Here is a 13595-nt window from a genome sequence, read left to right as displayed (position 1 = left end):
ATAACACACCCTTTCATGCAATGAGCTCTAGATTCCCCCCGCCCCCACCATGCATCCTCTGCATGAAAACATTTCTCATTAACTTTCCCAGTCCTTCTGCCAATTATTTTAAATCTGTGTTCCCTGGTTATTGATTTCTCTAAGCTAAGGAAAAGAAGTCATACATCAACATACATTGCTCCCTCTAAATGCACAGTCTTGCTAACAAAATTCAAAGTCCAAGTTTACTCTTCCTTGACCACTGTGCAATCAAACTGTACACTACAGAAAACATGTGTATATAGATAACCTTTTGAAAAAAGTACAAAACCAAGGAGATGCTTCTTAATTCCAACACCTCAACGGCAGACAAATAATCAGTTTATCCAATTGCTCTTACTAAGCAAACATCACAGAAGTCACCAGGAATGAATTAACGGTCGGGATTTTCCGCTCCTGTTCGTGTTGGGCAGGTTCGGCGACAGGAGCGGAAAATATCACGAGCTGGTCAAAGTCGCGTTTTACGTTGGCGTGAAAGCTCGCCATGATCGTTTCCCCCTCTCCTCCTTCAGTGACCAGAAGGAGTCACCTAGCTTGACTTTGGGGCACCGGCTCAGACTGGGGGATGACCAGCCTTTGACTTGGGGGTGACCTGACTCGGAGGCCGCAGTACAGCTGAGACACAATATAATGAAGCTCATGCTACACCTCGCACTTCGGTGGATCACACCATAGTGGTGCTGAAGATGAGGTTTTGCTACTTGGACCAGTCTGGTGGAGTGCTGCAACACAATCCGCAGAGGGTGTCACGCATCGTGGTCACTTGCCGCTCCCTGCTCAACCTGGTGCTGCAACGGGGGAGAACTGCCTGAGGAAGAGATGGTGGAGTGGCACGTTTCCTCTGATGAAGAGGATGACGTAAAGCTTGAGGTTGAGGAGGTCCTTGAGGGAGAGGATGCTGGCTATGAGGCAAAGGCAATGTCCAGATAAGGCAAATGAACTCAGGAGCTGCTCTTTGCCAGTGGATTCATGGAGGGTGATGAAAACATCCAGTGAGGACATCTCATTATCTGACATGGTCTCTGTGAGCATTGCTGCTGTCCTGTCTGACTGATGCAGTGCACACCCTCTGTGATAAGGCTCCTGTCATGGGGACACAATGGTTGTCCATAGTCCTTACGTTTATGAGGATCGTGCTGACTTGCAGTGGAGGAACTCCATTGATCTCCACAGCTGCTGTAAATACCTGACTCCTGTCTCGCTGATGGCAGTTCACTTGCTCCAAATGACTATGGTCATATAATGCCAACACAGTGGGGATCACTGCTCCTGAACTTACATCACGCTTCATGAACTGTACCCTTGAGGTTCGGTGTCACCGGAGGCTGAGGCATATGGGATGGGGGGCCAGCCACAGCTCAAAGGTAGAGAGAGCAGACACAGGCAATGACTGCAATAAGTGATGCTAGCCCTGTCCATTGTGGGAGACATCCTTATTCACTATGAGATACAGGCATGACTGGTGTGTCCAGTCACTGTGAAAGGAGGTCACCAATGTGCTGACAAACTTGCACAAAATACATGGAGGAAGCTCTGGACTGAGTCACCTTTCCTTTTCTTGTACAGCAATCACATTTTCAGGTTGTGACTACAGAAACACTACGCATCAGAAGAAGGAACCATAGAAAGGTTGCAACTAGTGAGAGTTTATTTACAGAGGTAAACAGTATGTACAAGTGTGTAACATCCATACCCAAGCAGTGCAACTACAGCTCCTTAACCTTCTTAACTCTGCCACTATGTTTTGGTGCATCCCTAACATCCACAGAGGAGGTGTAGGCAGCCTGCTGTCTGTCAGGCCCTGCCTGTGCCTACCTTGCCGGGCGTCCTCTCGATTACGGAGACCTGGAGGACCCCAGCCTGCTTTTGCAGTCTTGCTGTGTGGCGATGCCACCTTCCTTGGCTGATGGAACTGGAGCTGAAGCAGTCACAGCAAGAGGAAATATGGATAGGCAAGACACTCCCAAAGTCACCTGGATGGATGGCCCCAGGGTGTGGATCTACTGATCCTCCTCCCAAGGATCTGTGGCTTCCTCCTTAGGACAGAAACGCAGCTGGAATGAGCTCAAAAAGCCCTGCCCCCCTCTGTACTAGTCACCCCTTCCTGATTTTCCCGAGTTTCCCTTTGTAGCTCCAGCAACTGAGGCATACCCAAGTCCAGAGGCTCGGCATCTGACTGGGACTCAGCAGATTCCTGGTCTCCAGAAATCTCCCAAATGCCAGCACGCTGGGATATCCCTGCCTCTGCCTGCTGTGGATCTGAAAGTGTGCTGTGCTCTCCAGATTGTGACCCTGAGGCTGCTCCAGAACCTGGATGTTGCAGGTTCCGGGGTTTAGGTGTTTTAGTAAGCTCAGAGAAGGAGGCAAAAGAGGGGGAGGTGTGGCGCTGCTAGTCAAGAGCAGTATTACGGTGGCGGAGAGGATGCTAGATGGGGACTCATCTTCCGAGGTAGTATGGGCTGAGGTTAGAAACATGAAAGGAGAGGTCACACTGTTGGGAGTCTTCTATAGGCCTCCAAATAGTTCTAGGGATGTAGAGGAAAGGATGGCGAGGATGATCCTGGAGAAGAGCGAAAGTAACAGGGTAGTTATTATGGGAGACTTTAACTTTCCAAATATTGACTGGAAAAGACATAGTTCGAGTACATTAGATGGGTCGTTTTTTGTACAGTGTGTGCAGGAGGGTTTCCTGACACAGTTTGTTGACAGGCCAACAAGAGGCGAGGCCACATTGGATTTGGTTTTGGGTAATGAACCAGGCCAGGTGTTGGATTTGGAGGTAGGTGAGCACTTTGGGGACAGTGACCACAATTCGGCGACGTTTACGTTAAGGATGGAAAGGGATAAGTATACACCGCAAGGCAAGAGTTATAGCTGGGGGAAGGGAAATTACGATGCCATTAGACGTGACTTGGGGGGGATAAGGTGGAGGAGTAGGCTGCAAGTGTTGGACACACTGGATAAGTGGAGCTTGTTCAAGGATCAGCTACTGCGTGTTCTTGATAAGTATGTACCGGTCAGGCAGGGAGGAAGGTGCCGAGCGAGGGAACCGTGGTTTACCAAAGAAGTGGAATCTCTTGTTAAGAGGAAGAAGGAGGCCTATGTGAAGATGAGGTGTGAAGTTTCAGTTGGGGCGATGGATAGTTACAAGGTAGCGAGGCAGGATCTAAAGAGAGAGCTAAGACGAGCAAGGAGGGGACATGAGAAGTATTTGGCAGGAAGGATCAAGGAAAACCCAAAAGCTTTTTATAGGTATGTCAGGAATAAGCGAATGACTAGGGAAAGAGTAGGACCAGTCAAGGACAGGGATGGGAAGTTGTGTGTAGAGTCTGAAGAGATAGGCGAGATACTAAATGAATATTTTTTGTCAGTATTCACTCAGGAAAAAGATAATGTTGTGGAGGAGAATGCTGAGCTCCAGGTAAATAGATTAGATGGCATTGAGGTACGTAGGGAAGAGGTGTTGGCAATTCTGGACAGGCTGAAAATAGATAAGTCCCCGGGACCTGATGGGATTTATCCTAGGATTCTCTGGGAGGCCAGGGAAGAGATTGCTGGACCATTGGCTTTGATTTTTATGTCATCATTGGCTACAGGAATAGTGCCAGAGGACTGGAGGATAGCAAATGTGGTCCCTTTGTTCAAAAAGGGGAGCAGAGACAACCCCAGCAACTATAGACCGGTGAGCCTCACGTCTGTAGTGGGTAAAGTCTTGGAGGGGATTATAAGAGACAAGATTTATAATCATCTAGATAGGAATAATATGATCAGGGATAGTCAGCATGGCTTTGTGAAGGGTAGGTCATGCCTCACAAACCTTATCGAGTTCTTTGAGAAGGTAACTGAACAGGTAGACGAGGGTAGACCAGTTGATGTGGTGTATATGGATTTCAGCAAAGCGTTTGATAAGGTTCCCCACGGTAGACTATTGCAGAAAATACGGAGGCTGGGAATTGAGGGTGATTTAGAGATGTGGATCAGAAATTGGCTAGCTGAAAGAAGACAGAGGGTGGTGGTTGATGGGAAATGTTCAGAATGGAGTTCAGTCACAAGTGGAGTACCACAAGGATCTGTTCTGGGGCCGTTGCTGTTTGTCATTTTTATCAATGACCTAGAGGAAGGCGCAGAAGGGTGGGTGAGTAAATTTGCAGACGATACTAAAGTCGGTGGTGTTGTCGACAGTGTGGAAGGAAGTAGCAGATTACAGAGGGATATAGATAAGCTGCAGAGCTGGGCTGAGAGGTGGCAAATGGAGTTTAATGTAGAGAAGTGTGAGGTGATTCACTTTGGAAGGAATAACAGGAATGTGGAATATTTGGCTAATGGAAAAGTTCTTGAAAGTGTGGATGAGCAGAGGGATCTAGGTGTCCATGTACATAGATCCCTGAAAGTTGCCACCCAGGTTGATAGGGTTGTGAAGAAGGCCTATGGAGTGTTGGCCTTTATTGGTAGAGGAATTGAGTTCCGGAGTCAGGAGGTCATGTTGCAGCTGTACAGAACTCTGGTACGGCCGCATTTGGAGTATTGCGTACAGTTCTGGTCACCGCATTATAGGAAGGACGTGGAGGCTTTGGAGCGGGTGCAGAGGAGATTTACCAGGATGTTGCCTGGTATGGAGGGAAAATCTTATGAGGAAAGGCTGATGGATTTGAGGTTGTTTTGGTTGGAGAGAAGAAGGTTAAGAGGAGACTTAATAGAGGCATACAAAATGATTAGGGGGTTGGATAGGGTGGACAGTGAGAGCCTTCTCCCGCGGATGGAAATGGCTGGCACGAGGGGACATAACTTTAAACTGAGGGGTAATAGATATAGGACAGAGGTCAGAGGTAGGTTCTTTACGCAAAGAGTAGTGAGGCCGTGGAATGCCCTACCTGCTACAGTAGTGAACTCGCCAACATTGAGGGCATTTAAAAGCTTATTGGATAAACATATGGATGATAATGGTATAGTGTAGGTTAGATGGCTTTTGTTTCGGTGCAACATCGTGGGCCGAAGGGCCTGTACTGCGCTGTATTGTTCTATTCTATTCTAGATCCCACTGAGGTGTGTGTCTTGATGCTAGTGGAGGGTGTGGTTGAGGGCTGTGATGGTTCTTCTATTTCAAGTTCTGTGAATCCCTCCTCTACGCTGTTGTTGAGGCTGAAGTTGAGCATTTGGCCGGTGAAGTCCTGTACCTGTGAAAGAAAGGAGAGGTCAGCATGGTAGCACAGTGGTTAGCACAGTTGCTTCACAGCTCCAGGGTCCCAGCTTCGAATCCCGGCTTGGGTCACTGTCTGTGTGGAGTCTACACGTTCTCCCCATGTCTGTGTGGGTTTCCTCCGGGTGCTCCGGTTTTCTCCCACAGTCCAAAGATGTGGAGGTTAAGTGGATTGGCCATGCTAAATTGCCCCTAGTATCCAAAAAGGTTAAGTGGGGTTACTGGGTTACGGGGATAGGGTGGGGGCGTGGGCTTGAGTAGGGTGTTATTTCGAAGGGCCGGTTCAGACTAGATGGGCTGAATGGCCTCCTTCTGCACTGTAAATTCTATGATTCTATGATTAGTCCATGACAGAAACAGGCGACATGACTCATAACATTAATGTCTGAAGGATGATATAGTGCAGGATCATCACTTGTTCTATCACCACTGACTTCACTTTCAGAGTAGGAGGGGTCAACCTCCTCCCCGGCCAGCTTGCTGGCTCTGTCCTCGAAGTCCGTGATGGCCTTGAGTTCTTGCATCCCTCCGCCTGAGTGAGATCCTCGTGGAAGTGTGATTTGGCTGTGAGTGTGAGAGTTGTGAGTGATGAGAAGAGAGACTTACCTTGGTGGAAATGAAGAGATGGTTCATTCTCTTGCGGCACTGGGTGGCTGTCCTCTTCTGCAGGGCGCTGGCACTGATCACCGCTGTCACGGTCTCCCATGCTGGGTTTGTGACTTTGCTGCTAGATTTCCACCCTGAGAGCAGGTACATTATGTCATGTTGGGCTTACACAGGTCCCTCCGGGGGGCGTCGTAGAACTTTAGGGTAGATTTCCTGGCAGCATGATAAGTGTAGCGGCGGTGCACTGGGGTGGCCTTTAAATGTGGCGCCCTGGTGATGGCAGTGCTGAGGTGAAGGCGGGGCAGCTTCTGATTTGCCCACCCCACCAGCAATAAGGTGTGGAACCAGTGGATGAATATTTTTGGCACTAAGTGCGATACCATATGGCGGGTAAAGCCGCCTTTGCCGTCAGTGGGCGCACTGCTCGTCATCAGCCTCTGCAAATTTTCGAGATGATCTCACCCAATGTCTGAGCCCTTTAAATACACATTTCCACAAGCAGTGTCAATTAACTGCCATCTACTGCAAAAAGTGTGTCCTGAAGACTTCAAACAAAATAGCCCAGGTTAAGGTAGAAGTCTTTACAGAAACTAGAACAATACCTCTGTTAACCTTTAACTTTCAGCTTGCTTTTGCTACACTTTTTAAGCTAGGTTATTGGAATTCATTGTCACAGCACTATGGTGGGTCATGCAGAGGATGTTTATTTTGGAATTTCTTTAAACTAGTGCAGTTCTGCTGTACTTTAATGATCTTGGCCATCAGTCTGTCGGGACTATTTGAGAGCCTAATTCCATCAACAGAACACGATGCCCCCCCCCCCCCCTTTGACCTATGAAGTATCAGATACTGTTAGCACTACCTTAGGAACTCCTTCTGTGGTTAGACTCCAACAATGTTGCTGAGTGCTATCAACACAGTTCATTTATTTGGCTCACTTCTCTTGTCCCAGGTGCTGGAAGTGGTCTGGTGCATTCTCTTACCACAAGTAATGCCATTTAAAAACTGGTTTTACAAGAGAGCCATCACATTTTATGACAACTTTAAAACTGTTTACAGAGTTCCCAAAGTTGAAGGCTGGAAACATAGGCAGCCTGAGTTTAATTTTGTGGTTGGCCACACAACAAACTGAAAGAAGAAGTTGAATCTATATTGTAAGTGAACTGTTTAAGGGGAATGGTAATGTTTTTCTTTCAAAGGCTACTGTCTCTGTGTAACCTCAGAAGGGCACAGGTGCATACTTCAAATATCTTACCAACGTCAGCACTAATGAACACTCTGCATGTTTTGGATATTGGAAAAGGTCTGGAAGCAGGTTAAAACATGCAGATATCTTTAGGATTGCTATCCCTTCCTAATACACCTCCAAGTTTTCATTGTTACTATTCATGGATGGATTTTTGCTTTGTAATTTAAACATTCTTTGTCCTTTTATCTCTTGGGTTATTGTTCTGGTTACCTCCCTTCCTCCTCTTGTTCATGTTATAAAATTATCACCTCTGCCTTTGAAAGTGGATGATTTAAAAAAAATGTTGGGTGTTGTTTTACTTGGAAAGTTGTTGTTCTAGAATGCTGCGGATTGTCTCAGTTGCTGTGGTACAATCTCTCGCAGCTGTCAAAATGTGAGCAGAGTTTTCAAGGCAGGTTGTAGGATATGGGGTAGCCTATAGCATCTTCAGTGAGATGGAAGCTCTTATAAAAGGATTTGTTCTTTCAGCTTTGTCGATACAGAGCACCAGCCAGGGAATGAAAAGCCTTGAGGAGTAGCTGCATAGTTTTAAATATATATATTTTTGTTCAGTTTTTAACATTTTATACATAAAACAAAACAATGCAAAACACCAAGAACAACAGAAAGTAGTTGCATAATTGTTATAATATTGATTAACACAATGTGGTGGAAGCATGCCATCTGATTTCCCTCGACACTTGTTATTTAGATTAAGGTGTGGTTCAATTGGCACTAGAAAGCTCTGATGCATAGCCAACATAGCTATTCATTCTATGAAAGCCTGAATAATAAGTGTTAACAGCTACTGAGCTAAGGGGCTGAGGGTATAACCTGTTCCTCATCTGGTGTTAATGTATATATGGGCATTTTCACAGCGCTAGGGTCCCAGGTTCGATTCCCGCTTGGATAACTGTGCGGACTCTGCTCGTTCTCCCAATGTCTGCATGGGTTTCCTCCGTGCTCCGGTTTCCTCCCACAGTCCCGAAAGACATGCTTGTTAGGTGAATTGAACATTCTAAAAATTCTCACTCTGTGTACCCGAACAGGCAGCAGACTAGGGGATTTCCACAGTAACTTCACTACAGTGTTAATGTAAGCCTACTTTTGAGAATAATAAAGATTATTATGTATAAGCAAGAGTGCTTTTGTTCTAAAAAAAACAATTGGACAGAATGTGACTATATACTGAGAGGAAATGATCAATTTGTTCAATGTTTTTCTTTTTTTCAGGCTTTCTTTTTCTCACCCCAAATGTAGTTGAAGCCATTGAGGTAATTACAAAGCTGAGAAATATTTTCTCTCAAGTGCTATTTACTGCAAACTATGGGGAATTTTCCACAATGTTATCAGGCAACTAAAGATATTTTCAACTATTCCAGGAGAACACATTTATAAGTTTATTTTTTTTATCAACCAAGGGGAACTAACATGAAATCTCTCGAATAATAGTTTAGATAAAGGTCAGCATTTCATGCTCCAACACAGGAGCTAGGCTCGAAGGAGTCACAAACCATACTTAGGGTTATAATAATGTAGCTCCAATTCTCAGACCCATCCCCACTTCCAATGTGGCTCCTTGTTGGAAGCACAAAATTGTTCCTACTCTTTAGAGTGCTACCTGGTCAGGGGGCAATTACAAAGCATTGGAAAATTCTGGTCAGAAATGCTGGAGGCATTAAGAGAAAACTTTCCCATAATGTGAAATAACCTTACAAGGGGAATTTAGCTGATTCAAGATAGGTATTTTCAGCAATGCCATTGTCGCATGTTGACATGAGTGTCTTTAAAAAATGCTTTCTTCAGGAATTTACATACTGCGCAATATCAACAATGTTCATCAGGTGTTTAACATGGTATCTTACATGATAGGAATTTTATCACTTGCTAGTTAATGTTTCATCAATGGTCACTGGCACAATTTGAGGACAGACAGCTCCTCTGAACAGAATTTGAGCCGACACTCATGAAGCATATTAAAGTTACTGCCTTTGAATATGAGTTTCTTTAGGTGTCTTGCTACTGCAAGAGTCAGTTGAGATAGAGTGGTGGAATGGAAGAGTGGAGGGAATGAATTACATTTCCTGTCTTCAAGACAGAGTTATTCATGAGGGCATGCAACATAAAATCCCGGTGTAGGTCCACAAAATTCATATTAATTTATATCAGAAGGCATCTGGCATGATATAAAAGTGATTTTATTTGCGTTGTTTGTTCTAGAACTACATTACAGAGCAGAGAGGTTAACCTTTCTTGCCAAATTATGTACCTCATAGAAGCTTTCAAAATAATTGTTGTAGAATAATAGCATACAAATACTTAACAGTGGTCTGAAATTCTACTGTCTATTATGTTAGTGGAGTTGTTGCTCGTTTAACGTGTTCACAGGAAAGCAGTAGGAACAGGAATTTCAGAAAAATGCATATGTTATTGGTCCACAATGTAACTTTTTCAAGCCCAAGAAAACAAACCATCATTTGTGTCTTAGATATTCAGTAAGGTGAGGTAGCAGATGTTTGAGACTGGGAACTCCTGATGATGACTATCATTGGTTAAGTAGTATTAACATATTCAATTTAGACTCACTCAAATTCAAATGGTTCATAGGTTTTTATAGATTTAAGTTTAAGATGAAAATGCAGTTAAAAGTACTTATAAACAAATTTTTTAGAAGCAAATATATAGGACGCGATTGAACAGCCTTGTAGTGCCAGACCCGGCGATGTGGCGAGGTAGTTAAATCTGATCTAACGAGATCTCACAAACGTCACGACTTAGATCTTACCCTAGTTGGGTGAGATCCAGATTTATATAGTTAAGTGAGCCGATGGGCTTACTTAAATACGTCAGCACCCGATGCTCCTGAGGCCCAGGAACAATAGCCGTGCCTGGGTGATCTCGCCAGAGCACAATTTAGCACTGGGCCATACAAACGTGGACCAGGGTAAAAGCACCTGGGGGGTCTCCCAGGCCATCGGAGACCCACGGGTGGTCAGGCTCTGGGCATGTGGTACACTGGTACTCCGCTGGCACCTGGGCATCTTGGCAACTGGGCACCTTGGCAGTGTCATCTTGGCAGGTGCCCAGGTGGCACTGCCAGGTTGGCAGTGCTAAGGTGCCAGGTTGGTACCACCAGGGATTGGGCTTGGGAGTGCCCTGCCCTGATGGGGTTGGGTGAGTGGGGGCTTGAGGACCCCCTAATGGGTATGTTGGGGTGTTGGGGCGGGGGGGGGGCGGGGAGGGGTCTGGAGGCTATAATGGGGTATCCGAGGGGATTCGAGAGATTGTGGGGCATTTAAAAATGGCACCCCGATCTCTCGTCAGTGCAGGTAGCGAGGTAAATGGGACCTCGGCAGGGCGTTCCACACCAAGGCCAAAATAAAAACAGAATACCGTTTGATAGTGGGGTCGTTCATGGCGCTGCAGGCACCAAGAAACACCGGCTAAACGTGGCCAAAACGGGATCCTGTTTTATTCCCATAATCTTTGGGTGAGGTAGCTAACCACGAACATGCCTGCCTATGCAAGTGATTCGGGGAGATGTTGAAGGTCGATTGCACTATTTAAGGGAAGCAGTGAGTTTTCAAAACCTTTGTTGATATTTCTCCCCCAACAAATATTACCAAATTCACATGAAATGTTGGTATTACGTTATTTGGGGCATGTTGTATGTGCAGAATGACATGTTTAACTGGATAAAAATAACGACTGAACTCCAGAACTCCATTGTATATAACCTTTTATGATATTTCAACATGATATTATATAAATGCAAGCATTATTATAAATAATAATGACAACATAATATCGATAATATAGTATAAGAAAGATAATAATATCAGTAAAAAACTCAGATAAAAATAGATCTACACGGATGTGAGGATACTTTCTCAAGTTGATAGGGTCTCGGGAAAATTATTTTTAAAACCAAAACCATAATCTCAATCGATTTACTTTGCCTTTATTTCAAATTTCCTTTTGTATCGTTGGACATAGTTACCTAATTGCTGATGCACTCCTTACACTAATTATATCCATCCTTGAATAACTTTGCCGTCTGCTCTGACACATTGCCTATAATCAGATTCCCCTATTATTTACAGCCCAATCTGTGTCTCCTGAGTTTGCAGAAAATCTAACAATCTGAAACATGCATGTACGCTAGGGGTTTGAATCACTCTTTCAATTGCAATCAGTGCTCCTTGTACACAACTGGTTTTGACATAAACAGAGTGTAGTTGAATGGTTTAAAAGAATGAGCTTTACCTCCTATTGTTGATACTTAATTGAAAATCAATACAGACAAGGAAGTTGCTCTTGTGTGACTCACTGTTTTGACTCGCATTACCCTTTGCTCCTTCAGTTCAGCACTAGTTGTGCATAATCAAGCAATTTAATAGATTGTGTAGATTTACTATTCTTCATGTCATGGACCTGTTACATTATTCTTCCTAGACTCGGAACATTTGTTCAGCAAGTTACAAGTTTTAGACACCTGAGGGAATGGGGAGTCAAGTCATCAAATCCTGAATGAAAAACCATGAGCACATCAGTCAAAACATTTGCTTTGTTAACCACATTGGTGCTTGTTTAGCGGGTGAAGGGTTAACAGAAACCAACTTTTTGGACAAATAACTTAGCTGGGCTAAAAGTTAACAAAAAGGCAGAAAGCACACAGGAACTTCAAACCAAGCCAATATTTAAACAAATATGTGTATTATGACTTTAATTGTGCTATTTCACAAATACCCTCGTCACTGAGAGAACGCCAGTGTGACTATGTCTGACAAATTCATCACTTCAGGCGACAGGCTAGGAAGTGTTTTCATACCATTACAAGCATGCTATTCTGCAACAAAAGTAAGCAAACAAGTGTAATGAATTCCACACTAATATATGATTAATAATCAGAGCTTTCATTTTTTTTGTATTTTCTTACCGTGCATCAAAATGAATCTCCATTGAATATAAAATACTGCTGCAGTGAAAAATCCAGGGAACATTTTCATTCCAGCTGAAATGGATATTTCTATCCTGGATCTGTTCAATGTGTAATTCCAATAAGATTCCTGCAGAAGTTTCAGTACAATGCAGATTATGCCGTTAAAAAAGATCCCAAGAGGCAGGTGCTGTGTCTCTTTCTGTGTCAGGTCTTGAGTTTCTCACTTTATGAAACTTTCAATTTCCCACAGCTCTTAAAACTCCCAAATGCTTCATCATGACTCCACCACAAAGCCAATTCCACTGAGGGATAAGAACATTGTTCAAAGTTGCTTGGTTGTTTCCTATCTGGCTGCACAGTTCAATGAAATCTGAGCTGAGTTTAGGTGGTGGTGCTGGGCTGTTTTTCAGCCTCCAGATCCTTTATAGTGTAAAACAGCGGAAAGCAGCTACGTCAGCTACTGCCAGAGGGAGCCCATTTACTGTCAGAACTCAAACAGCAGCAATGTGAGCTACTATTATGAAATACACTGCAGCAAAATTTGGATGCTTTCATTTTATACTCTAAGGGTTCAAATACACCTCCCAAGCTCTTCTGTGTTATTTGCCTTGTGTTTTTTTTTCTTTCTTACATCAACTTTCTTAGAACCAAAACAAATCACATCCTTAATTTCCCAAGTGCAGCTCCAAGTTGCTGAATATGATTGCACACAAACTTATTTTCCTACTGTAACGCTATTATTTTTCAGTGCTTTTTATCTTTGATTTCTCTTCTCACTTTACTTTAGCACATCTTATTTCCACTTACACTTTATTTTCCTTCACCTTTTGCACTGCTGCTTTTATCATACGGATTTTTCAGTTTTTCCATTAAAAAAGGAAATTTACATATATGTCACTGCACTATTTTGTCACATGGTACTTTTAAGGGATAGAAAGAAAGGAATGCTTTTACTGTATTTCACTGTATTAAGCCATACAAAGGACTCATTACTGGGTGCAGCGAATTACTTAAATTTCAGTGATGATTATTACATCAGCAACTGCGTGGTTATTTTGTGTCAGTAATAGTCATCAAACATTAATATAATGGATAGTTTATTAATCATCTTTTTTAGGTGGCAATGATTGACAGTGTTGGCTTGACACTGGGAAAACTCCCCACTCTTCTTTTGAGTGGGGTTATGGTGTTCTTAGAGCAGGCAGATGTTTAATGTCTAATTTAAAAGATATCAGTTTTAAGAATGCAACAATCCTTCTCTACTGAACTAAAATATCAGCCTAGATTAGAAGCTCCAGTCTTGGTATGGGCTCAATTCCACAACCTTGTGATCCAGACGTAAGAGTGTATTTGTGCCAAGTTGAATATATTAACATACTGGGGTAGTTGCTACAGAAATACCCAACCAATGGTAAATAAAGGTTCCTTAGTTTTTTTTGTGTTTCATATTGCTCACTATCTCCATTCTGCCTTTTGTTAATAAATTGTTTTGTAATTTTCCTTCAATTTGGATCTACGCTATTGATTTAATTTTGTTTATTTCACTCCTCCCTTGTTCTCTTCATTTTGAGATTATCATTTTT

The 13595-nt window shown here is 43.4% G+C and overlaps 1 protein-coding gene across 1 annotated transcript in view; it reads right to left on the bottom strand.

Annotated features, from left to right (window-relative positions):
• The window catches only part of kdrl (kinase insert domain receptor like), a 283571-nt gene extending 271106 nt beyond the window's left edge, over positions 1 to 12465 (bottom strand). The window contains exon 1 of the mRNA XM_072505640.1: positions 12010 to 12465. Coding sequence (XP_072361741.1) covers positions 12010 to 12079 — 70 coding nt within the window. The 5' untranslated portion in view covers positions 12080 to 12465. The remainder of the gene's footprint in view (positions 1 to 12009) is intronic.
• Between the last annotated feature and the right edge of the window lie 1130 nt (positions 12466 to 13595).

The sequence above is a fragment of the Scyliorhinus torazame genome, chromosome 5, assembly GCF_047496885.1.
Source record: "Scyliorhinus torazame isolate Kashiwa2021f chromosome 5, sScyTor2.1, whole genome shotgun sequence".
NCBI lineage: Eukaryota > Metazoa > Chordata > Chondrichthyes > Carcharhiniformes > Scyliorhinidae > Scyliorhinus > Scyliorhinus torazame.
Note: the sequence above shows the minus strand (reverse complement) of the source record. Positions and strands in the feature narration are given on the sequence as shown.